We start from the raw sequence: 26,266 nt of genomic DNA, 5'->3' as shown, positions 1-26,266 counted from the left end.
ATCTCTCGCTCCTTCTCTCGAGTTAATCCCAGCACACTTCCTCCCCATTCCCTCTCAGTTAATAGTAGGAATCTAATTTCTTTCCCACTTCAAAGCACTACTACCAGCTTCTACTCTCTTCCCTCTGACTTTCATTTCCCCATAACACTCCTTTTTATTTCCAATCCTTTCCCCCTTCCCCTATCCATTGCTCCCTTTCCATTTGCCATATAACCATATAAATTAGACGCGAAAGTAGGCCATTTGGCCCCTCGAGCCTGCTCTGCCATTCAATATGATGTTGGCTGATCTGTTTCTGACTCGAATTCCACACTTCCATCTACTCCCAATAATCCTTGATTACCTTGCTTAAGAATCTAACTACCTCCGCCTTAAAAATATTCAATGACCCCGCATCCACCACCTTCTGAGGCAGAGAATTCCAAAGTCGCACATCCCCGAGAGAGAAAAATTTCTCCTCATCTCTGTCCTAAAAGGGCGACCGCTAATTTTAAAACAGTACGCCCTAGTTCTGGACTCACCCACAAGAGAAAACATCCTCTCCACATCCACCTTGTCAAGACCGTTCAGGATCTTATATACTTCAATTAAGTCTCCCCTCACTCTTCGAAACTCCAGTAAAAACAAGCCCAGTCTGCCCAACCTTTCCTCATAAGACAACCTGCTCAATCCAGGTATCAATCTTGTAAACCTCCTCTGAACTGCCTCCAACACATTCACATCCTTCCTTAAATAAGGAGACCAAAACTGCACACAGTATTCAAGATGTGGTCTCACCAATGCCCTGTATTACTGAAGCATAACAACTTACTTTTATTTTCAATTCCAGTCGTAATAAAGGCTAGCATTCTATTAGCCTTCTTCATTACTTGCTGTACCTGCATACTAATTTTTTGTGACTCATACACCAGAACACCTAGATCCCTCTGCACCTTGAAATTCTGCATTCGTTCTCCATTTAAGTAATACTTTTTTATTCTGCCTACCAAAGTGAACAACTTCACATTTTTCCACATTATACTCCATCTGCCTGATTTTTGCCCACTCCACTCACTCAACCTATCTATATCGGTCTGCAAGCTCCTTATGTCCTCTTCACAACATACTTTCCTATCTTTGTGTCATCTGCAAATTTAGATACCATGCCATTGCTCCCCTCAACTAAAGTCATTGATATAAATTGTAAAAAGTTGAGGTCCCAGCACAGACACCTGCGGGACTCCACTCATAACGTCCTGCCAATCAGAAAGGGATTTCTCCTCAGCAACACCCCTAAGAGAAAATACAAAAACAGAATACTGTGGTTGCTGAATATCTGAAATAAACACAGAAAATGCTGGAAATACTCAGTCGATCAAGTAGCATCTGTGGAGAGAGAAACAGAGTTAATGTTTCAGGGTGATGGTCTTCTGATGAAAGGTCATTCGACCCGAAACATTAACTCTGTTTCTCTCTCCACAGATGATGCCTAACCTATGTCCAGCATTTTGGTTTTTTTCCACCCCTATCAGAATCCTGCTGCTAACTGAAGTGATTCAAGCTGCTTTATACTGTAGGTGGGAATTCCTGTTATCAGAATTCCTATCTGCAGTGGCCAGGCTCAATTCAAGTAACAAGAATGGCATCAAGGGGACAGAGACCCGACCATGCTGCCTTTTGTGAGCAGTGAGTTGTGGCTTGGGGCTTCAAAAAGCTGTCAATGTAAAACTCTGATAGCTGGGATATATGGAAAACAAGTGAACAGCATTAAACACTGACATTCAGGCTCCTGCCCTCACTTCATATTTCAAAAGAACCCCTTTGATGTTTTTAACACCCAACAATAACCTTCATATCCTGCAATGCATGATCGAATATTAAAAATATTACATTTCTGCATTTTTAAAAATGTGTTCATAAAAATTTGCATACTTGACACAAACATGTGATCAATTACATTTCCAGATATTTTCTTATAACTTTGATTTATCAAATATTCTTGACCAACAGAAGTCTCTGGACAGTTTGAATAGTTTTATTTAATCCTGCAGTAAATAGAATTTATATTTACAAGAAAAAATACATACATATACATATCAAATAAATTTTACATTCCATGTTGGACAGCAGGCCTTATATAAAATGTTTATTTATTTTCATATTTTTAGCATGCTGTTTGACTGAAATCCAGTCATTATACACACAACACACATCCCTTCAGTCCAGGGAAACTGTATTGATAATGATAATATAATTGCTTATACTGAAAATCTTTAGCATTGAAACACCGATTTCCTTCTTCATAAGTTCCTTTGGTTAGATACAATTTTTCACTGGAGTGCAATGTCTTAACCAGAAGCTAATAACTTTGACCTACAGCACATGCCTATATGATTTCTGTAATTGCTTTGAATGGACACCTGGATGGGGAATTGCACACATTTGCATGTCTGACGACTTAAACCGTTTTACCTCTAGATATGAGAGGTCTTCAAATCAAAGTTTGGATATTCATTGACAGCCTGTGGGTCCTATCCTGTAGAGCTGTATCCTTAAAAGGTGTGATGTTCTGTTGAGTTGCCATTGCACTAGCTGGTGGCTGCCCTACTGCATGCAATGCTTCCAGCAGAGAGTGGCCACAGTAACCTTGTCAATGAGTCTCAATCAGGAAACCTTCAAGCCCATTAAATTCTACCATCATGCACTGTCTTACTGGATCACCTTCGTTCAACATCTTCAACATGCAAAACGGTTAATAAGGAACATTATGCTAGAGTGGGATCAACAACAGGATTGGTAGCTGCATCAGACCTATATGTTTATACATTTTTAACAGTATATATTGCAGCTGTACTAAAACGTTCCTGACTGGATTTAGTCACTATTGCACTCTTACAGTCTCTATTCAATTATCCAGCCCCTGAAAAGCTCAACTGCCAGTATCAGGCAACTTTATAAACTGTTAAACATGCAATATTCCACATTCATTGAAACCTACTTCTTAATCATTTAAGTTTAAGATCAATGAATTCTACAGCCTATTCACTCTTTGTTCCTGTATCTGTCACTAAAAAAGTCAAGTCACGAGAAGGCAGAGCTTTAAAATAATTCTAGGTTTGCATAACAGCTATGCTTGTAATTTTAATGTCTAATTTTCTCCCGCAGGTTGGAGTTTCCATTCTTCATTAGTCGTTCATTTAGGCAAATTACAGATGGTGAATATCCTGGTAGAACATTGCAAACACGATAGCCTCATCATCGTTTCCCATTATGTGACGCTGCCTGAATGCGGTAAACACACAATTGGCCAAACGAAAAGGGGATCAGCTATGCAGAATGTAAAGAAAAGAAAAAGAACCAAACCCCAATAGTTTGGACTGTGTGTGACATTGGTACTGTGATTTCTGGAATCAGAGACTTTGTAATAGCCCTCGGGAACTTCAGGTTTATCATATTAGTTGAACCTCTCAGGTTTTAATTTGTAACACTCTGAGCTAAATATTTTCTATTTTCAGCATCAATGTTAGAGTCCATTCCACACTCCTGTGAAGCTCTGGAATATCAATACAAAAGATCCAGCGAAGTACTGAGAAGATATACAGGGCAGTACAGCCTTAGCGTTCTACACATTCCTAAAGAGGAACTGTCCCATTTAAAAATACATGGATATGTTACGATACTTTTTCAATAGTTACAAATCATGTATGCACCAGTTTTTATAACTAATATCAGATACCACTGATATATGCTTGTCCAAATATATCTGTGGATTTATGAGGCCATTGCTAATATGAGAAGACAGTGTTTTGAAAAGATTCCTTACTACAACAATGTCCACTAAGTGCAGTGAAAGTGCTACAGCAATATGTACACAATGGACATTGCAGCAGCCAAAGGAAAGTTAAATTTCTTCTGCCCATTAGCTCTGGTAAATTAAGTAACAGGACCAATTCCACTTTGACTTCCCACTGGCCTTGCCTGATCTCACTTCAGATATCACGGGAGTAAGATTCAAAGCTATTTGACTTACACCATTTTCAAAGAGACGCAACTCAGCTAGGAATAAGAAATCACCTTAGGCTGCACTAAAACAGAATGAGCTCTTGGTGCTTTTTGTATTGTGATGAGCCTCAAGCACAACCATGACACAGTACACACAAATAGTGATCCCCAGTGTCTAAGTTGATAGGAAATGATGATCAATACTAGGACATTTATTCAAGAATTGCAATGGGATCCAATTAAAATAAAATCTGTGGTTGAACCCGTTGCATATAATGAGATGTTACACGAGTTTTGAATGCGTAACATCCTGAAAACCTTAAAATTTGTACTCAGTACAGACCATAATGAAGTCTCCAATGTAATAGCAGCAGTTGTTTCAGTAGCAAGGAAGCATAGGAAAATGATTAATAGTGAGGCTTGCAGGAGATTGTAACAAGCAAACAAAAGCTAAGAAAAAAAAGGAAAAATAAATTATTTTAATGAAATCATTCGAAATGAGTGAAAAAATACATTTCCAATTTTGTGCATTCCAACCTGACCTAGCCTCTTGTCCCTGTCAAGATGACTGAGTTTCAAACTCTCAAAATCTGTATATCTCTGCCGCCCCTGCACATCATGCCGTCCCCCCACCCCACCTCCCTCAGCTTTTAGAGCTTGTTGCCAGCAATGGATGGACTTTCAGAATTCACCCACATTTCAAAAATCAAAGGTCAAACCTCCAAGCCCGTGAACTCATTTGAAGTGTCCTCATTTGTGCCTCGATTCTGCAGTATCTGTGAGTCATGCATCAACGTGAAAAGCATTTTACCGAGAAAATGTTAAACCTTTATCACGTGACCTCCTTAAACCCGACTCATTTGTGTCTTTAATCCTCACCACATTTGTCGTGCTTTCTGGAGATCAGATGACATGGGCACTTCTTTGAAGCACTGCATATTGTTCTTTTAGGAACTAACATCAGCACGTGCAGCGTGACTGCGGACAGCTTTGGCTGGCATCATGTAGCGATTATAACAAAATCAGTTCTTGTTCTTACTTTCTTCAGGATCTTGTTGAGCGTGCATACATAGACTGGGCTTTCCTCATAGGGGTATTATTCAGAAGATCCATGCTTTTTCTACTTGAATTGATGACATCAGCAACAAATTTTGCACACTCAGCGCAAACATCTTTGAAGCTACAGCCATGTGTGTAAAGGTGCGGAAATTCCTGTTCTACTGACCGATTACTGAGACTTCTGAGAGACCTGAAACACAAAGGGACCAAAATCAAGATTTGAAGAACCAAGTGCCTAACAGTAGCACTCTTAGTTTAGTTTAGAGATACAGCACTGAAACAGGCCCTTCGGCCTACCGAGTCTGTGCCGACCATCAACCACCCATTTATACTGATCCTACATTAATTCCATATTCCTACCACATCCCCACCTGTCCCTATATTTCCCTACCACCTACCTATACTAGGGGCAATTGCTAATGGCCAATTTACCTATCAACCTGCAAGTCTTTGGCATGTGGGAGGAAACTGGAGCACCCGGAGGAAACCCACGCAGACACAGGGAGAACTTGCAAACTCCACGCAGGCAGTACCCAGAATTGAACCCGGGTCGCTGGACCTGTGAGGCTGCGGTGCTAACCACTGCGCCACCCACAGTGCTTGGAAGACATCTTACTAATACCAAAAGTCTAAAAAATATAAAGACCAAAGGGGGTTATTTGTCAAAGTACTGGAGTCCTTTACACCTTTTAATACTCTTGCCAAGCCTAGCTATCAGAACTATGCTATATTTTAGTAACAACTCAAACTTTTAGCTATTCTTGGTTATAAGCTTTTGAGTTAAATTTATGGTTTTTCTTACAATATTTGAGCAGGAACCGTGATCCAGGGGATGAATAGTATCTAGAAACCTTTGTATTTAGTATTAACTTCAACAGTAATGCACCCCTCCAATCAACTAAAATAAATAAACATTGCTAGATTCTGACCGGAAAGGACTTCTTTCATAGCTTCATGCAAAGTCAGATTGTTTTCTTTACTTTTTCCTATTCACAAATGTATGGGCCAGAGAACATCTTAGATCACAGGGAATTTTTCTCAACTTTTCTCAAGTTTAATGTAATAACAAGATTTCCTGCACATCTAAAAGTAAATCATTCCACCGAGGCAGATCATATAACTTGGATCACCATGTCCATATGCTAAGTAATACCTGTCAAAACTCTGTTGCACATATCATATCCTGCACTGTCCCCACTGACCTACAATGACACCCTGTCCTACAGCCTCAAATTTATCATCTTTTAAACCTTCCATGATTTTGCCCCATCTTTGTGTTCTCCTCTAGTCCTATATTAACCCCCTCGAACCTTTTGTTCCACTGACTCCCACCTCTTTTGTACATCCTCCTTGCCATATCATTGGCAACAGCACCTTCAATTGCCTAGGTCCTGTTCTTTTCTTAAAACTCTCTGCCTTTCTACCAAGTTCTCCTTTCAAAAAAAAACTCCAAGTTTTTGGTCATGCCTCTGAAGTTCTTTCTTGGCTCCATCTATATTTTCCATATGCCTTCTGAGAAGCACCCTAGAACATTTTGAAGTTGTTAACTCTGATATTTTTATTGTGTTGTAGCCTTTCTCCATATTGCACAGTTCTATTATTGGAAAACTCTCAGTTCTAAGACTATCTCTGTGATAAGGAAACTTCATTAGCAAGCACTGCAGATTCTCCACTTCCATGGAGCAAGTTTTGCATGAGTTTGGCCTACACTCTATCTTTAATTGCTGGTATCACACGGGACATTATTACTGTTATTTCACAAAATAACTTTACGCAGTTTGTTCTATTTCCACTTTTTCCAATGGTAGACTCTTTCATCCAGAGGCCCACTGACAAAACTGCTGGAACAATATATTATATGCACTTTTCAAAATAGAACCAGAAATAATTAAAATTCTGTACAGTTACTGTAGCATCCTGCACGTTCTAAAAATTATGCAGATTCTTATAAAGCAGTTATTTTCCATTAATTAACTGTGGTTTAGTATGAAATTAAATTTGCAGCAACTGCATTACAACCACAGGTCCTGCAGTGCAGATATCATCCATATGAATGGTATGAAATATATTGACATTGTCTGATGTTACATACTACAGCGTTAAGTGAAACCATCTACACAAACTGCTTATTCAGCTTAAAGCCAATGGTGAGCAACCTCTGTGACTCCAAGCGGAGTTTCAAATCCCATGTCTAATCCATCCCCAAGATCATCTACTTCCACCTACCTACATAGCATCATCTGCCTTAGTGCTGGCAACTGTGCTAAAACATTAAATGCATTGTTGTTACAGTTATTTACTTAATACCTCAATAAAATGAAGTTCAATCTAAGGAAATCTTAGACATCCATTTTAGCAGCTATTCCAGATACTTACTGAGATTGGAAACATCCTTTGGTCCGAGCTGTTTTTGTCTTACTGGTTCCCTGGATATGCTCAAAACCCACAGTGTAAACCGGTATATGGGCAAATTTCTTGGAGGGAATCTTCATCTGTAGAAAAAAGTAGTTACTTTTCATAGTTCTATTATAGGCATGGCACTGTTTCCATTAACCTCCACATACTCAGCATTTGTGGTGGTCGTAAGAGAAGAAAAATGTTCAGCTGAGATCTTGGGTACTTATAAAAGAGTGATTTTATATGAAAACCAAACAGAATATTCAATGAAGTTCAGTCTTGTCTAATCGGTTAGGAAGGACAGAAAAGTTGCCTAAACCAATTTGGCCTATAACAGCAGCTGCTCAAGCAATTTCTGTGTAAGGAGTGTATGTGGGGACATGATGGCACTTTGTATATATTAGAACAATGCCAAGAGTTTGCTAACATACGCTGTATGAGGACTGTCTCTAATTTAGCTTTTCTGATTTTAGGGCTATGCCCGTTAAAAGGCACATCACCTGCAAAATCGTTAGACTGCTGCACCAATTGTCCCTATTGTGCTACATTTGTCACACAACTATAAATTTTAATCAATTTATAAATGCAAATTCTTTTTCAGAAGCACATTATAAAAACCCCTTTCTTCTATTCTAGAATTATATTTCAGTTCAAACAAGCCTCAACCAAAAACTGAGCAAGATAGCCAAATAAATTTTATTCTCTTTTATTACGTCTGCCCAATGAAAGCAATGACTCTTCCTTTGTCATATTCGCATTTGCAAACCTTTTATAACAATTTGTCCAAAATGTCAAACTTCGACTTTCTACTAGTAAACATTGATTGCAAATCAGTCTACCACTTCCAACCAATCAAATGCACTATTAATGAGTGTCAATGTGTTGAGGGATGTCAGGAATCTGATCATCCTCCTGTTGCTGCCAGTTGTGTAAGGAAGGAGGGAGAATTATCCTGGATAGATACAGATGCAAATACAAATTTTAAAAACCACTCCATAAGCACCAATTAGCCAGTCAGCATGGAGGATCTTGTTTACTGCTACAATCAGTAGTTCTGAAGCAGCTGGAATGAATAATGTCTTTGATGTATTAAATCAACTCATACTCCTGTCCATGTTACTTTGAAATTGATTGTTGACTCTTTATGAAGGCTTGGGGCTGCCTAATGCCTAGACCTCTGCACTCTCACTACACAACAAAAACATGATTATTACTTACTTCCTAATCAGGACCATTGTTCAGGGAAATGGCGCTTGCTATACTTTGTGCATGAACAAACGTTTACTGTCCCTGGGATCTGCACAATGATGATTAGATAACCAAGTAGTGATCCTTACCCAGTGCCACCTGGATCAGGAGATATACTGCTCCTGTTTTGGGGGTACACTGTTTATTCTCTTTTCCCATTAGTTTAGGTCTGTTTATTCCACATAGATATTGCAGTGTCTAACACCAATCTATAAAGTGCCACACATTGTTGAAGCAGAAGGAATTCATCGGAAAATAGGTGCATCAAGATTTCATGGATCAGATTTATATGGTAAAGTGTTAATGGAATTTTTTTATCAAGTAACTTTTGCAACAGCTCTTACCTTTAAACTGCAAGAACCACAGACAGATCTGAAGAGAAAGAAAACAGATGCACTTTTAAATCAATGAAAAGTTTGTTAAAAGTACTAGAAAATACATTATCTAAACTAATAATATTTATGAAATGATAGCACAGATAGTTGGGCTATTTTTCACGTATTTCTTGTAATAATCTTGTCAAGTTTGCTCTAAGTCTGCGGTCAACATGCTCAGCTCAAAAGTGCTGAGAGTTGAAATTAAAAGAGGACATCTTTACTCTGCAGTTATTTGACAAACATTTGGAAAGTTCTAGCATTAGATTCTTTAGACTGTACTTAAAAATAATTCAATCCACAAATATACATTAACGTAGTGTCTTCATCTATTAAGCTGTACTCAAATTTCATAAGAACGATTAGCATTTATAGAACACCTTTAACATGGAGAAACAGCCTCAACTGCTAAAGATGTTTAATGCCTGTAAAATTTTAAAATAAAGCATATATCTTGCAGTTAAGGTCTGGAATATTTTTTCTAAGATGTTTTGCTAAAATCAATGAAATCAAAAATCTTTCTGGGGCGTGACTGTGCTTTTGCTTTTGTGTAACCCACAAAGGTTTCCCGTAAAATACACTGCTCAACTTGTTTCCCTAAATAAAGGAGGGGAATGAGTCTGTCCGTTCCCTTCTTTCCAGGATAGCCTTGGTCCTGAATGACCTGGTGGATTAACTGGAACACTGACAGTACATTTAGACATTTTGATGGAATTGTTAACTAGTATGTCTGCAGTTAAAAAAAATTAAAGAGGAAAACTGTTTTTGTTAGTCAAGTTACCTTTTACAAAACAGACAAGCAGAGGGCCACGAGAACAAGGGGAACTTCACTTTACAGCAGCAGCAAACCTGCATGGTAAAGATCAAAGGTAAGATGTCAGAGCCTCTAAACCAAAAAGATTTAACATACTGCAATATATCAATAAAATAACAGGACTTTGGTTTCAGTATTGTTTACCATTTTCATTTGTGACCCTAAAGTGTGAAGCAGATAAACTAGGACTGCAGGAGAGGCCAGAGTGGGCAAGGGGAAGAAAGAGGAAAACATAGCATTTTGATGTGAAGTATTTAATACTTTTACTTTTTTGAACTCCCAACTACAAATAAACTCATACTAAGTGACGACTCTGGAAAATTTTAAGAACTGGGGGCCTATTTTCCACTTACATAAAGATAAATTCTGTTCTATTACAATACTAACTTCCAAATTTCTCCAGCAAAATAATTTTATACAGAAAGCTAAATATATTCCCAGATGTGTCTGCAATGTCATCACTGGATCCAGATTGGAAGTGTCCCTGTGGTAAACAATGCATTTTGCACCTTGTTTGTTTGGGCATGCGAATCGGCGCCATGTTTTGAAAGTTAAACAAGCTGAGAACGCAGAAATCTAGGGAGGTACAGTGAGAATAAAAGTTTCAAATTCACATCCAAATGAATACAATCCTCACTGTTTGCAATGGATATACTTTCCGATGCGGCTGAGCGAGAGAATTAGTCCAGTTTGCTGGTAATTGCAGAGCAGTTGTTTAGCACAAGATTATTGTTCATAGTTTGGAAACTGCAAAGAACAAAGTCTCAAGTCAATTTAAGACTCCCTCTCCTCATTTTCAGTAATAATTGCAGTTTTAAGCTCAATAGATGTTGCTCCAGTGTACACGTTAACCAGGTTTCTAACTTGTACTTACAGCCTCAGGAAATGCTGGCACACTGCCTGTGTCACTTATGATTGAGATGAGTATCAATGATTGGCAAGGGCAAGACACAAAATTGATGTGCGAAGCTGCAGAGAAGGCCACCTGCCCTGGTCCTAAACCACTAGAGGTGGTGAATAAATGGTTTGGGAGAATGGTTTGGCAGAAAGGAGAGAGAAAAAAAAAAGCCAATGGGGATTGAATAATAAACAACGTCATTATAGAACTGTGAAAAGTGCACAACACACATACCTTTCCCTTTTTCAGGTTGTTGTAGAGATCTTTGCTTTGCAGAAACTTTTCCATTTCAGCTTTGACCAAGACTTTCCGGACATTGATAACTTCCTCTACAGTTAGTGCCAGGCTCTCCACAGGATGACAGAATTCCTCCTGCAAAGAAAAATATTACATACTCCCCTTACTAACCTATCTAGAATTCATAAAGAAGATACACCATGGTTTACAGAAACAGAAAGCATTGGGTATACAACTCACAAGACTAAAGGGTCTGAAAGCTATTGGGGCCATGTCACCCAAAAGTTTACTTTTTAAATGAACGAGTGAATCTCATGCTGCTTCTGGTTCACTCATTTTATGGGTTTACGCAAATAATTTCTAAAATGAGAAAAGTTTGTCTGACGGGGACCTGAAACTACATGAGACAGCTCTGTGCTCTCAGTACACACTTGCCATATTCAGAGGTAGTGATGTAACATCTGGCAAGTTCAATGTGAAGTTAGGGTGGCAAAGCTTAAAAATGAACAGAAACTTTCAAACAAGCAGACATTGTAGAAAATGGTAAATAACTACACAGCAGAAAATGGTGGTAGAGACTGACATCATTCTGATAGGCAGTTGCGGGAGTGGACAGTTGGTGGTCTTGTGCCTGAAAAGACCAATGGCACAGGAGATGAAAAGAAAGATCTGCTCCAAAATAAAGGGAAATTGAAACCTCTGTGGATTGGCCTAATTCTACAGGTGCGTCTCATGATAAATGATTATGGGAATAAAAGAATGTCATTTTCAGAAATAATCCACTGAAAGTAAACTACTGATTTCAGTCTACTCCTGGGGTATAACTGTATACTGAAACTCCTAAGTTCTGCCTTTTACAAATTGCAACTTTTATGAAAATCCAATGGGCTGAATTTTGTTGGTGCGGCAGAATCCCAGTTGAGCCGGAAAGTTGGGTGCAACCCTGCCTCAGCCGTTTGAGGGACCCCCACCGCATCTTTTGGCGCTCAGGCAATTCACTGTCTGGTGCCAGGGCTCCTGTCCCATTAGAAGATGGGAGCCGGCCTTCAAGAGCTGCCGGCAAATCTGGGCTGGCAGCTCTTCAGTCTCAACAGTGCCTCTGGAAGCCGTCACCACTGCTGGGACTGCACCCAATCGGAGAAGCAGCATGGATGCCGCCTCGGACCAAGGTAAATGGGGTTGGGAGTGACCGGAGCCAGATCCTGGCAATGGTGGAGTTGGGAGGGGGGCGCTGGTTGGTGAATGCAGGGAGGTGTTGCCGTAGAGGTGGCCAGTGCCACCAGGGGGCCCTCCATGGGCTGCAGAGTGCCCGATCAGGAGGGCCTTTTCAACCCGAACCTGCAGGAAGATCACCAAGACCTGGCAGTCTTCCCTCATGGTGGAGGGCCTACATGCCATTGGTAAAATGCCACTGGCAAAGGAAGAAACCCTTAATTGGCCACTTCAGGGCCTCAATTGGCCTCTGGGCGTGAGGGCCGTCCGCCACCTTCCCCACCCCTGGCAAACTGCCATGACAATGGGATGGCGATGGGCACACCAATCACTGACCTCCTCCCGATTTTTTGCCCCCCCCCGTCTCCCAGCCCACTCCAGAAGGCCCCATTAAATTCAACCCAATGTCTGCATCCTATTTGCACTATGTCTTTATCCTCTGTGACCCCTGTGCCCACAACCCACTTACCTGTCTATGCTTCAACTTTAAAATCCTTGTAATAAATGTACAAATCTCTCCAGGCCAAATCCTTCTTTACCTCTGCAATCTCATTCAGTCCTATGTTTCTCTTCACATGATTCTGACCTCCTTTGAGTAACCTGTTGTTTTTACTAATTTTTGCTGCAGCGTCTTCAATTCCATTGACCCCATACTCTGCCTAATCCCTTTCACCTTGCTAACTCTCTCCCCTCCTTAAAAAAACTGACTCATTGATCTATGTTTTTGGTTGCCACCCCTAATTTTTCTTCCTTAATTTATTTTGTTTGTTTTTTCTGCCACTGTTTCGCACTTTGGTAAATTTTCTTATATTAAAGGCACCATATGACTTGCAAGCTCTTGTCGTAATATCTCTCGTGACTGTACAGGTCAGCAAGAGTGGCCTTAGGTTCAGATTTGCAGCAGGCTTCCTTGTCTAGATTGACAAAACATTTCAGGAATGTCATTGTGCCCAGAGGTCTGGTCCTTCACAGAAAAGTAGTTGCACTGAAGTCCTGTTCATCAGCTGTAGCATGGCTTGAATGGATACAGCTCAAGTTGCTGTCTCTTAAGGTGATAACACAGCTGCTCCAGTCCCATTCAATGACAGAAGATGTGGGCAGGACCAAATCAACCACCAAAATATGGTACATTGTAGTACAGTGGTAGGGCCATTTCATGACCCAGCATAAAATAGTACAGGACGCATCAATCCCACACCAACCAACAGCCAGGCAGAAAAGCCTGGAAGTACTAGGACAGGCTCAGGAAGACACACATCATAATCTATCGAGAAAGCACTGGGATAAAACATAATGGGCAAATATATTGATCACTTATAGGGCAATAAGTTGATCTCACTTATTTCAAGTGTGTCTAGAGTTTACTTCTAATGGTCGGGATTAAGGTACCAGTAGATCAAAAGAGTCAAAGCAGTTAAGTAATGCTAAGGATAAGATTGGTGAAAGCGCATATTACACATGTTGTTCGCTAAGTGGATGGCTCAGGCATGGAAATGCATGTCTTCACTGGGACAGCCTTGTGTACTACTCTTGCAGTCGGCAAAGGTTTTTCCGCAACAACATCCTCTTGGCTATTGTTAATGTGCTGATCTGGCCTTGTCTGTGGATGGACCTCCTCTCTGGTTAGACTTCTTCAAATGGCAAAGTTATGGAGCAAACAGAAGACAGTGATCTTGAAGACCCTAGCAGATCGACATTGCAAAATGCCTCCTAATCAGTCCAGGAATCTGTAACACCACTTCAAGATGCCAATAATTTATTTTAATGGTAATTAAAATCAGGAGAGTGGATAAATGGACGGCTTATCCAATATTTCCATGTTTACACTATCACCAAAAGTTCAAATGAAGCCCCATTACCTCTACAAATCAAATGCCACCATTAATAAACAACCAGTACAGACAACAGATCTTAAACGTACCAACTGTTCTTGCAATGAAATAGTGGCAGACTGTGTGAATATGGGCACATATTTTGAATCTTTAAAATGTGAAAAGTAGTCAACACAAAGCTTGCCTAGAAGTGAGAACAAGTACTCACCAACCACTGTTGTTTCGAAAAGGTTAAAACAGTCTCTGGAATATCCTTTGCTGGGTAGAGGTTGTCTCCCTCTACCGAACAAGAACGAGTGCTTCGAGCTGCCTGGGAATCCATTGGCCACATCTCCTTACTTTCTCCTCCTAAAAGTATAAACAAGTATTGTGTTTGTAGGAATTTGGTACAATAGAAAGCAAGATGAAAGCCTTTTTATCATCAATTTTCTCTTCTGCCCTCCCCCTTCTCCTTTGAATGTGATGACATCTTTGTGGATGCCCTCTGATACCTATTGTACATAGTCATTTTTCATGTGCAAATCCAGAGTCAGATCAACCACGAAAGATTAACACCCAAGTCCAATATGTCCTCATCCAACATTGACACTACCAGCAGAGTTTGCATGGATAGCAATTAAGGGTGTGAACCTTGGCTGATTTTCTCTTTCCTAACCTGGGGTCCCAAAGTTGGGATAGGGAGGAGAAATCCGAGAATACTCTTGAGCTGTATAGTTCAGCTACTCATCCCTTTAACCAGCCGAGCAATCAGAGCAAAGAGAAGCTATTGAATATGCGCCTTAAAGGATTTTATGACCTATCCAGTTGTTACATAATGCTAGGTACCAATATATAGAACACAAAAACTATGCTGTGGCCTCCGAGCTCAATTTTCTGGCCAAATATTTTTTTTTTTTAAAGTACAAGGTTCTCTCATCATTCACAAGATGTTGATCCATTATTCAGACTGAAAGAGATCCAGCTGCTTAACTCTTACGGCCTCACAACAGCAACTACACTTTGAAAGTACTTCATTGGCTATAAAGTGTTTTGGGACATCCTGAGATAGTGAAAGGTGCTATATAAATGCAAGTCTTTCCTTCTTTATCTGAATGTATTGATAAATTTAGAAGGAAATTTGCAGCTGTGCCGTCAACTGCCAAGGCCCCAAACTCTGGAATTCCCTCCCTAAACCTCTCTTTCCTCCTTTAAGATACACAAAACCAAAACAGGATGATCACTATACCAAAAAAGCTTCTTGCAGACGTACACCAGCTTATTTTCATGAATTTACAATAAATAAAATGTTTAAAGACAAAATGCCTATACAGAAGAAAATCCACCCCAAAATGATCAACTCGAGACTTAATCACTTCATTTATCAGCACTGCTCATGCATATGAAGCACTTTACTAGTTGCTTCCTTGAGGCGATGCAAGTGTTGAAATCAAAACTAGCATGTTGAAGTCAAAGAACTGTTCATTGCAGCTGTGAACTTTTAGGAGCTGTGTGTTTGTTTTGCTTGAGCATCTGTATAAACCTATTACCCGCAACACCCCTTCCCCATTACCACCCACTTTTGCCATTGAATCTGTCCTGCCCTCCACTATATCACAGACCTTCCCTTTTGTTCTCCCCCTTCCTCTTTACTTGCTTAAAACCTGCTACATTTCTAACTTTTCCAGTTCTGATGAAGGGTTTCTCTCTCCACTGATGCTTCCAGACCTGAATAACTCCAGCATTTTCTGTTTTTATTTCAGATTTCCAGCATCTGCAGTATTTTGCTTTTGTAATTATTCTTTATAAGAACAGTCATTAGGCAGAATCTGTGGTGAAAAACAGAGAGTTAACATTTCAGCTCTATGGCCTTTCATCAGAACTGCCAAAAGCTCGAAAGCAATAGGTTTTGAGCAAGTGAAAGGGAGGTGGGGAAGAAGAACAAAAGGGAAGGTCTGTGATAGGGTAGAGGGCAGGAGAGATTACATGGCAAAAGGTTCCAGACAAGCGCTTCCGATACGTTTTCCTTTTTCCTCAACGAAGAATCCGTTTCCCCCCCGCCCCACCATGGTTGATTGGGCCCTCAACTGTGTCCGACCTATTTCATGAACTTCTGCTCTCACCCTTATTCCCAGAACCCTGATCGGGGTCCTCTTGTCCTCACCTTTCACCCCACCAGTCTCCACATTTGGAAGATTATCCTCCGCCATTTCCGCCACCTCCAGCGTGATACCGCCACCAAACACATCTTCCCTCCCCTCCCCTTTCAGCATTCCATAGGGACTGTCCTTTCGTGACACACTGGTCCACTCCTCAGTCACCCCCAACACTGCCCCTCCCCCTTTCCTATGGCACCTTTCCATGCAAGCGCAGGAGATACAACATCTGCCCTTTTACCTCCCCCCTTCTCACTGTCCAGGGCCCCAAGCACTCCTTCCAAGTGAAACAGTGATTTACTGGTACTTCTTTCAATTTCATATACCTTATTCACTGCTCACAATGTGGTCTCCTCTACACTGGGGAGACTAAACACAGACTGGGTGACCGCTTTGTGCATTGCAAGTACGATGCTGAGCTTCCAGTCGCTTGTCATGTTTAATTCTCCACTTTGCTCCCACTCTGACCTTTCTGTCCTTGGCCTGCTACAGTGCTCCAATGAAGCTTAACGCAATCCCAAGGAATGGCACCTCATCTTTTTACTTCTTCCAAACTAGTCACTGGGTTCAATAAAAGCAAAATACTGCGGATGCTGGAAATCTGAAATAAAAACAAGAAATGCTGGAACCACTCAGCAGGTCTGGCAGCATCTGTAAAAAGAGAAGCAGAGTTAACTTTTCGGGTCAGTGACCCTTAATTTTAGATCATAACCTCTGCCCTCATTTTTTTCCTGGTTTTTTTTGCTCCCTCCCCATTTCTTTCTTAATCCCTTTCCTTTGTGTTTGGATAGCTGCCCTCCTGCCATTTACACCTCATCCAGACACATCTTTTGTTCCTTTACTTGGCTTTGTAACATGAAAGCTTTTGTTATTTAATCTCTCCTGCCCTCCACCCTATCACAGACCTTCCCTTTTGTTCTTCCTCCCCCCTTTCACTCGCTCTAAACCAATTACATTTTTACCCTTTGCCAATTCTGATGAAAGGTCATCGACCTGAAACATTAACTGTTTCTCTCTCCACAGATGCTGACAGACCTGCGTATTTCCAGCATTATCTGGTTTTGTTTCAGATTTCCAGCATCTGCAGTATTTTGCTTTTGCAGTAGACAGAATATAGGATTTACAGGTATTAAAATATCAATGTAAAAACTTCAAAAGAAAAGCAGTGCTTCACTTGGCACAAGGTAAAGATTGTTTTTTTCTACAACCCAGAGCCACACTGGTTCTATTCACCGGTCAGTAAGTACCGACCTGCTAAGCTTTATCCAATCCTGTGTCAACTATTTGAGTATTTAGCACTGTACCAGAAAGTCATGAGTTTGAGTCCTCAGGCTGGTTGTCAGGAACTTCTGAGTGTTGGTTAGAAGAATTCCACAATTTATCAGCCAGGGCACTACACTGCATGTTAAACAGTATTGCTGGGGCTGAGAAAAATCTCAAACTGCATTGCTGCACTAGGCAATCACAACAGCAGCAGTCATGGAGAAGCTTGCAGCACTGGTTATTAGTTCTCTCAGCTGATGGGAACATTGCATAATTCGTGAGCAGTCTCAAGGGGAAAAAGGACGAAATCACATTAACTCACCTTTGTACAGAGAGGTAGCTCCAGTTACAGTCTCAGTCTCTGAATTAAGTTTCGCGTCACAGCCCTTTGATGAGAGATAAGCAGATTCGGATCGTGACAGAGCTAGTTCGGTCTGTAACTGGATGAGATCACGTTCTGAGAATGAGCGGTCACGTTTTAGAGGAACTGGGGAGCTGGTAACCCTTCGCATCTCTCCACTTGGTGACTCTTCCTCCTTTTAAAAATAAATAATGCAACAACATTAACATTTCCGAGTATGTGCGTTACTCAAATCTTTAGCTTGCTCACAATCATGGGTAGGCTGAAGCTGACCTTTAAAGGTTAGATATAGTGAAGGGATGGCTAAAGCCTGGCATGTACAATACTATAATCAGTGGGACTTATTAATTAGCACATAGCACTTTCATAAATGATCAGGAAATGGACATCACGGGCAAGGCTGTCATTATTACCCATCCATATTCGCCCGAGTGGCTTACTAGTCCACTTCAGAGGGAAGTTAAGAGTTAACTTTCACTGATAAAAATTCTGAAAATAAAGAACTGCTAAGCTAAATTCAAATTCTCAAACTGCCTTAGTGGCAATTCACATTCTCTGGCTAAATGAGCAGCAACCTGTTTTAATTTAAAAGAATAAAGCAATGGAGTACAATTTAACCTTGTCCCTGTGAAACAGGCCCAAATGATTGCTGATCTATTCTTAAGAATAATTACAATTCCCACCATTTTAAGCGTGAAGTACCAATCTCTCAGTAATATGGTGAAAAATACAGGTAGTCATAACTGATATTGCTACTGTGCCATACAGCCCAATAGTTTTACATTACAATCTTAAACATTCACCTACATCTATTCTTGGCATATCCATCAAAAATGACAATAAATAGGAATGATTAAAGTGACCATGAAGCTGCTGGATTGTTGGAAAAACCAAATGATTCACTAGGGATGGACATCCTTATCCTGGTCTAGAGGTGACTCTAGGTCCACAGCATCGTGGTTAACTCTTAACTGCCCTCTGAACTACTCTGGACTAGTAAGCCACTAGGGAAACTATGGATGGCCAATGATGCCCATTTCCTGAGAATAAGAAAAACCTTCTTGGTCTACATTACTCAGCTACACAGTATACAGTAAGTTAACAGCTGATGAATCTGAATGCTCACTGTTCTAGGGAAAGTCATATAGCAGTCAGTCTTATAGTTTATGCCATCAGGAATGTATCTTGCTTGCAGTACAGGCTTTAACTTTCTCCAAAGATATATCAGTCTTGACATTGATTAGAAACAGTTCAGTTCTCATTCAGTTGAAGTAGATTAGGCTATATTCCTACCTCTGAAATGTTCATTTCATCCATTTCAGCCAATGTCGGGGCTTTAAGTAGTACCCTGGGTCTAGGCCGCTGTGTACTTCCCATGGGCTCAGGAGTTGAGAGATCTATGCATGAAGTAGACTTTAGTTCATCAGAGCAAGCATGCACAAGGCATGGCAATGATCCAAAGGTCACTTCTGCAAAGGCAATGAATTTATATCATGAAGGTAAACAAATTAGCTGACTGAAGCTAGCACAAAGCATTGCTAAATGTAGGACTGATTTTACATCATTTTTTGCTCTTTAGTGAAAAGAATTTTAAAGGTGCTTTGAATTAAATCCAATCACCTTCTTTATTTACAATGATTGCGGTTAGGTCTACTTAATAGTAGGACAATTACGTTAAGTAGAGGTAAGTCACTTTATACCATGAACATATAGCAGTGATATGTTCTGGGCTTGATTGCAGCTGCACATGGACAATTGAGATTTTAAAAACAAGTAAATTCTAACAGACAGAAAAAATAAGCTTTGACTGTTTGATCAAATCCCCCCAAATTCTGATTTAATTCATAAACCTTTTTCATTGCATCATTTTGTTTAGGGATAGAAATAATTGAATTGGCACAAGCTGGGGCTTGATTAAAGAAATGCATTAAGCCAATTGTACTTAACCAAGTTTCCTGCTACTCTACAAGGCTAACAACTTTTGTCTATAGTATGCTCTTGTCCTCTTTCTCAATTCCAGGATGGAATTTTATGCTGGCAGTGGGGGACTTGACATCAGGGGAAACCAACGTCGAGATCTCCGCATCGCCTCTTCTACAGAAGGCCCGCCGAATTTAGTGCCAATCAGGCACTTAACTTGACAGTGGCAGGCCTTCTGTAGGGTTCAGGACTCCATTGTTCAAAGTCCTGGCCTTGCAGAGCTGCCGGCCAATCAGGAGCCGGCAGTTGCAGCGCCATTGCGGAGGAGGTAGCTGCTGCTGTAGCTGCAGCCACCAGACACCAAAGAGTTGCGATGGAACCAGGCTTAAGGTAGGTCAGGGCGGGAGGGGTCTCGTGGGGTGGGGGCTGTGGTGTCAGCCAGGAAGATCAGCCTGACTGCACTGACAGTGGTGCTGAGCAAGTCGGTGCCTCACCTCATCAATGTTTGTAGGCATCAGTATAGCTACACTCAGCCCTGAGGATGTTAACACTGTGTTTGAAGAGGTAGCACTAGGTGACTGACAGTGCACAGCTGAGGTGGAGCAAGTAATGGTGTCAGGAAAGGAGCAGGAACCTGCTGCCCATATGGCTCCTATCAATCACACCTGCAATAAGGATGTGAAATTGGGCAGCTGTGTCAAGCTTAGCTGTAAAACATAATAGAATGGTTGGTACTATATCCTGATACTAGTGAGTGGGAAAGAGATAAAAGTGCTGACTGATGAACACCACATGAACCATTTTTTAAAAATACATAATTGAGAAGGAAAATGGCTGATACTGATACTAAGCCAAGCTGGAAGAAGGTGGAATTTGAATAGTTGAAGAGGAAATGGCCTTGACTGATGCTGGTGGTGTCATCTTTACAGTGGAAGTTGATGGCAGGTGCCCTGGAAGCAGATGTCTCTGTTGCTACATCCCTGTTGAACAAGTCCTGTAGAGGCTATTCAACTCTATCATTGCTAAGTGGCTGTGATGGCATAATGGTGGGTGAGGGCACTCCATCTCTGGTATCATTTCATCTCCTTAGCTTGCTTTCTGTGACAATATTCCTTTGTAATGAAATTATATGACAGAGAGGGCTTTGAAAGCAATCCTCATACCGTGCACTAGAATGGCAGGAATAAAATCAGGATGCACATTTTCACACAAAGTATATACTTCCCCAAAAGACTGTGGATGCTGGGTCAATTGAAATTTTCAAGATCGAGATCAGAAGATTTTTATTAGGTAAGGGTATCATGGTTCAAAGGTGGGTAAATGAAGTAGAGGTGCAAATCAGTCATGATCACACTAAATGGCAGAACAAGCCCAAGGAACATCCCCCACCAGGACAGTTTGAGGGCTCTCCGCTTCTTCCTCGAACAGAGGCCCAACCAGTCCCCATCCACTACCACCCTCCTCCACCTGGCTGAACTTGTTCTCACATTGAACAACTTCTCCTTCAACTCCACTCATTTCCTTCAAGTAAAAGGGGTTGCTATGGGTAACCGCATAGGTCCTTGTTATGCTTGTCTTTTTGTGGGATATGTCCAACATTCCTTATTCCAGTCCTACTCAGGCCCCCTACCCCAACTCTTTTTCCAGTACATTGATGACTGTATTGGTGCCATTTCCTGCTCCCGCCCCGAACTGGAAAACTTAATCAAACTTTGCTTCCAATTTCCACCCTTCTCTCACCTTTACATGGTCTATCTGTGACACTTCCCACCCCTTCCTCGACTTCTTGGTCTCCATCCTTGGGGTTAGGCTGTCTACTAATATTCATTATAAGCCCACTGACTCCCACAGCTACCTCGACTACACTTCTTCACACCCTGCCTCCTATAAGGACTCCATTCCATTCTCCAAATTTCTCCGTCTCTGACGCATCTGCTCTGATGATGCAACCTTCCACGATAGCGCTTTTGATATCTCTTCCTTTTTCCTCAACCGAGGATTCCCCCCAACTGTGGCTGACAGGGCCCTCAACCGTGTCTCGCCCATTTCTCGCACCTCTACCCTCACCCCTTCCCCTCCCTCCCAGAACCACGACAGGGTTCCCCTTGTCCTCACTTTCCACCCCACCAGCCACCAGATCCAAAGAATCATCCTCCGCTATTTCCGCCACCTCCAGCGTGATGCCACTACCAAATGCATCTTCCCCTCCCCTCCCCAATCAACATTCCAAAGGGATCGTTCCCTCCGCGACACTCTGGTCCACTCCTCCATTACCCCGACACCTCGTCCCCTTCCCACAGCATCTTCCCATGCAACCGCAGGAGGTGTAATACCTGCACTTTTACCTCCTCTCTCCTCACTATCCAAGGACCCAAACACTCCTTTCAGGTGGAGCAGTGATTTACTTTCTTTCAATTTAGTATACTGTATTCGCTACTCACAATGCGGTTTCCTCTACACTGGGGAGACCAAATGCAGATTGGGTGACTGCTTTGTGGAACATCTCTGCTCAGTCCGAAAACATGACCCCGAGCTTCCTGTCACTTGCCATTTCAACACCGCTCCCACCCCGCTCTCATGCCCACATCTCTGTCCTGGGCCTGCTGCAGTGTTCCAGTGAACATCAACTGAAGCTCGAGGAACAGCATCTCATTTACCGATTAGGCACACTACAACCTACCGGACTGAACATTGAATTCAATAATTTCAGAGCATGACTTGCCCACTTTTTTACTTTTAGTTTTACTTTTTATTTTTATTTCATTTTATTTTAGTTTGTTTCATCATTCAATTTTTTTTTAACCATGTGCCTGCCCACTGTTTTTTTCATGTTTGTGCTTTTGACTAGGATTTTCATTATTCAGTCATTTAACACCCTCTCTGCACTATGCTTTGTCTTTCACCACACTATTAACACACTCTTTGCCCCATGACCTCCTTTTCATTTATTCTCTGTGACCCTCTGTCCTATTAACACCTTCCCTTTTGTTCTCTTTTGCCCCAACCCACTTTATTTCCTTAAAATCTATTACATTTCTAACCTTTGCCAGTTCTGATGAAAGGTCACTGACCTGAAACGTTAACTTTGCTTCTCTCTCCACAGATGCTGCCACATCTGCTGAGTATTTCCAGCATTTTTGTTTTTATTTAAGCCCGAGGGACTTAATGGCTTACTCCTGTAACCTTTAGGATAACAACTATAAACTCACCTTTGTTCTTATTTCTACCAGCTGTGTGCACCGGTCGAAGCTTTCTTTTCGACTTGATCTCTTCCAGAATTCGCTCATGCAGACTTCGAGGCTTCTGAGGCTTTGGTCCAAGATTCCTTTCAGAGACCTGAGAACAATTAGTCAGAAACTTTTATTTCACCCAGAAGGAACCCTGTTTAAAGCATAGTAATTACAAAAAAGTGAAATTTAAATAATATACAAGATTCGAATCTACGATTCATGTGTAATTTTCATACTTCATGGGGCGAATCAAAATCTCACATTTAACATATTAACCTTGATTTTTTTCTCTTGGAAATGACAGATTTAAAAATCATATTTAAATTTACAAGCTGCTTGCTACTGCACATAGACATCCAGCTGAGATGACATGTTACTGTAGGCCACAGGCTTCTCCACTGTCTTTGTTTCACTTACCTGATCTGTGAGTGAGCAGCATTAACAACGTTGTCTGGCTCCCTCCATACCAGGTTATATTATCTGCATAGTGACAGGTTTCAATTTTCTTCAAACCTCAGAGTGCTATTATGCAAACACAGCTTGGTCTACCTGTGACTCTATACACATGGCAATGTCATTGACTCTGAACTGCCCTCTGAAATGGCCTAGCAAGCCACTCGGTTGTGCCAAACAACTACAGAAATGTTGAAGAATGAAACCAGATGGACCACCTGGCATTGAGCTGGGCACCGGAAACGACAAAGGCACCCCCTGACTAGTCGACCCAGCAAAGTCCTCCTCACTAACACCTGGGAACTTGTGCCAAAATTGGAGAGCTGTCCCACAAACTAGTTAAGCAACAGCCTGACATAGTCACACTTAGCACATCATAACTTATAGTCAATGTTCCAGATTCCTCCATCACCATCCCTGGGTATGCCCGTCCCAACGGCAGGACAGATGCACCAGAGGTGGCAGCACAGTGGTGTACATACAGTCAGATGTGAGTGGCTGGGAGTCCTCAATATTGACTCCAGACTCCATGAAGTCTCATGGCATTAAATCAAATGTGGACAAGGAAACCTCCTGCTGATTTTCACCTACCACCCTCCCTCAGATGATCAGTGATCCTCCAGGTTGAACACCATTTGGAAGAAGCACTGAGGGTAGCAAGGGCACAGAATCTGCTCTGGGCAGGGGACTTCAATGTCTATCACCGAAAGTTGCTCTGTAGCACCACTACTGAACGAGCTGGCTGAGTCCTAAAGGACATCGCTGCCAGACTAGGCCTGCGGCATGTGGTGATAGAACCAAGAGGGAAAAACCTACTAGACTCGTCCTTACCAATCTGTCGCAGATGCATCTGCCCATGACAGAATTGAAAGAATGACCACCGCATAGTCCTTGTGGAGACAGAGTCTCATCTTCACACTGAGGATAGCCTCCATCATGTTGTGTGACACTACCACCATGCTAAATGGGACAGATTCAGATCAGACCTGGCAGCTCAAAACTGGGCATCCATGAGGCACTGTGGACCATCAGCAGCAGCATAATTGTATTCAGCCTCAATCTGTAATCTCATGGCCCGACATACCCTCACTCTACCATTACCATCAATTCAGTATCAACATTGACTCAATGATGAGTGCAGGAGGGCATGCCAGGAACAGCATCAGACATACCTCAAAATGAGGTGCTAACCTGGTGAAGCTACAGCACAGAACTACATGCATGCTCAACGGAAGCAAAGTGATCCCACAACCAATGGATCAGATCAAAGCTCTGCAGTCCTGCCACATCCACTGTTGAATGGTGGGGGACAATTAAATAATTAACTGGAGGAAGAGGCTCCACAAATATCCCCATCATCAATGCAAAAGGAAAGGTTGAAGTATTTGCAACAATTTTCAGCCAGAAATGCCGAGTGGATGATCTGTCTCAGCCTCCTTAAGTCCCCAGCATCATAGATGCCAGTCTTCAGCCAATTCAATTCACTCCACGTGATATCAAGAAACGACTGAAAGTACTGGATACTACAAAGGCTATGGGCCATGACAACATTCCGGCAATAGTATTGAAGACGTGCTCCAGAACTAGCCGCGCTCCTAGCCAAGCTGTTCCAGTACAGCTACAACACTGGTATCTACCCAGCAATGTGGAAAATTGCCCAGGTATGTCCTGTACACAAAAAGGACAATCCAACCGAGCCAATTACCGCCCCATCAGTCTACTCTCGATCCTCAGTAAAGTGATGGAAGGTGCTGTTGACAGTACTACCAAAGGGCACTTAACTCACCAATAACCTACTCATAGATGCTCAGCTTGTGTTCTGCCAGGGTCACTCAGCGCCTGACCTCATTAGAGCCTTGGTCCAAACGTGGACAAAAGAGCTTAATTTAGGAGGTGAGGTGAGAGTGACTGCCCTTGACATCAAGATAGCATTTGACCAAGTGTGGCATCAAGGAACCCTAGCAAAACTGAAGTCAAAGGGAATCAGGGAGAGAACTCTCCAATGGTTTGAGTCATACCCAGCACAAAGGAAGATGGTTGTGGTTATTGGAGGTCAATCATCTCAGCCCTGCTGCAGGGAGTTCCTCAAGGTAGTGTCCTGGGCTCAACCATCTTCAGCTGCTTCATCAATGACCTTCACTCCATCATGAGGTCAGAAGCAGGGATGGTTACTGATGATTGTATGATGTTCAGTTCCATTTGTAACTCCTCAGATAATGAAGAATCCATGCCTGCATGCAAGCTTGGGCTGATAAGTGACAAGTAACATATGTGCCCACAAGTGCCAGGTAATGACCATCTCCAACAAGAAAGAATTTAACCATCCCCTTGACTTTCAACGTATTATCATCACTGAATTCCCCTACCATCAATGTCCTGGGGGTTACCGTTGACCAGCATCTTAACTGGACCAGCCATATAAATACTGTGGCTACAAGGGCAGGTCAGAGGCTGGGAATCCTGTTGTGAGTAACTCACCTCCTGTCTCCCCAATGCCTATCCACCATCTACAAGACACAAGTCAGGAGTGTGATGGAATACTCTCCACTTGCATGGATGTGTGCAGTTCATCACTCGAGAAGCTTGACAGAATCCAGGACAAAGCAGTCCACTTGATTGGTGCCTTATCCACCACCTCAAGGCACAATGGCAGCAGTATATACCATCTTCAAAGTGCACTGCAGCAACTCGCCAAGGTTCCTTCGACAGCAGCTTCCAAACCTGTGACCTCTACCATCTAGAAAGACAAGGGCAGCAGACGCATGGGAACATCACCACTTGCAAGTTCCCCTCCAAGCCACACACAATGGTTCAAGAAGTCGGCTCACCATCACCTTCACAAGAGCAACTCAGGA

General features: G+C 41.8%; 1 protein-coding gene across 2 annotated transcripts in view; it reads right to left on the bottom strand.

Annotated features, from left to right (window-relative positions):
* Positions 1 to 2,028: 2,028 nt before the first annotated feature.
* The window catches only part of spire2 (spire-type actin nucleation factor 2), a 95,436-nt gene continuing 71,198 nt past the window's right edge, over positions 2,029 to 26,266 (bottom strand). For both annotated transcript variants that reach the window (XM_068049273.1, XM_068049274.1), the window contains exons 7-15: positions 22,938 to 23,064; positions 19,102 to 19,277; positions 17,770 to 17,983; positions 14,261 to 14,400; positions 11,006 to 11,143; positions 9,841 to 9,908; positions 9,030 to 9,057; positions 7,417 to 7,532; positions 2,029 to 5,230 (exon numbers count right to left, since the gene is read on the bottom strand). In XM_068049273.1, coding sequence (XP_067905374.1) covers positions 5,026 to 5,230; positions 7,417 to 7,532; positions 9,030 to 9,057; positions 9,841 to 9,908; positions 11,006 to 11,143; positions 14,261 to 14,400; positions 17,770 to 17,983; positions 19,102 to 19,277; positions 22,938 to 23,064 — 1,212 coding nt within the window. In that variant the 3' untranslated portion in view covers positions 2,029 to 5,025. The remainder of the gene's footprint in view (positions 5,231 to 7,416; positions 7,533 to 9,029; positions 9,058 to 9,840; positions 9,909 to 11,005; positions 11,144 to 14,260; positions 14,401 to 17,769; positions 17,984 to 19,101; positions 19,278 to 22,937; positions 23,065 to 26,266) is intronic.

Source organism: Heterodontus francisci, chromosome 17, assembly GCF_036365525.1.
Source record: "Heterodontus francisci isolate sHetFra1 chromosome 17, sHetFra1.hap1, whole genome shotgun sequence".
NCBI classification, from domain to species: Eukaryota; Metazoa; Chordata; class Chondrichthyes; order Heterodontiformes; family Heterodontidae; genus Heterodontus; species Heterodontus francisci.
This window is presented reverse-complemented; position numbering and strand designations above follow the sequence as displayed.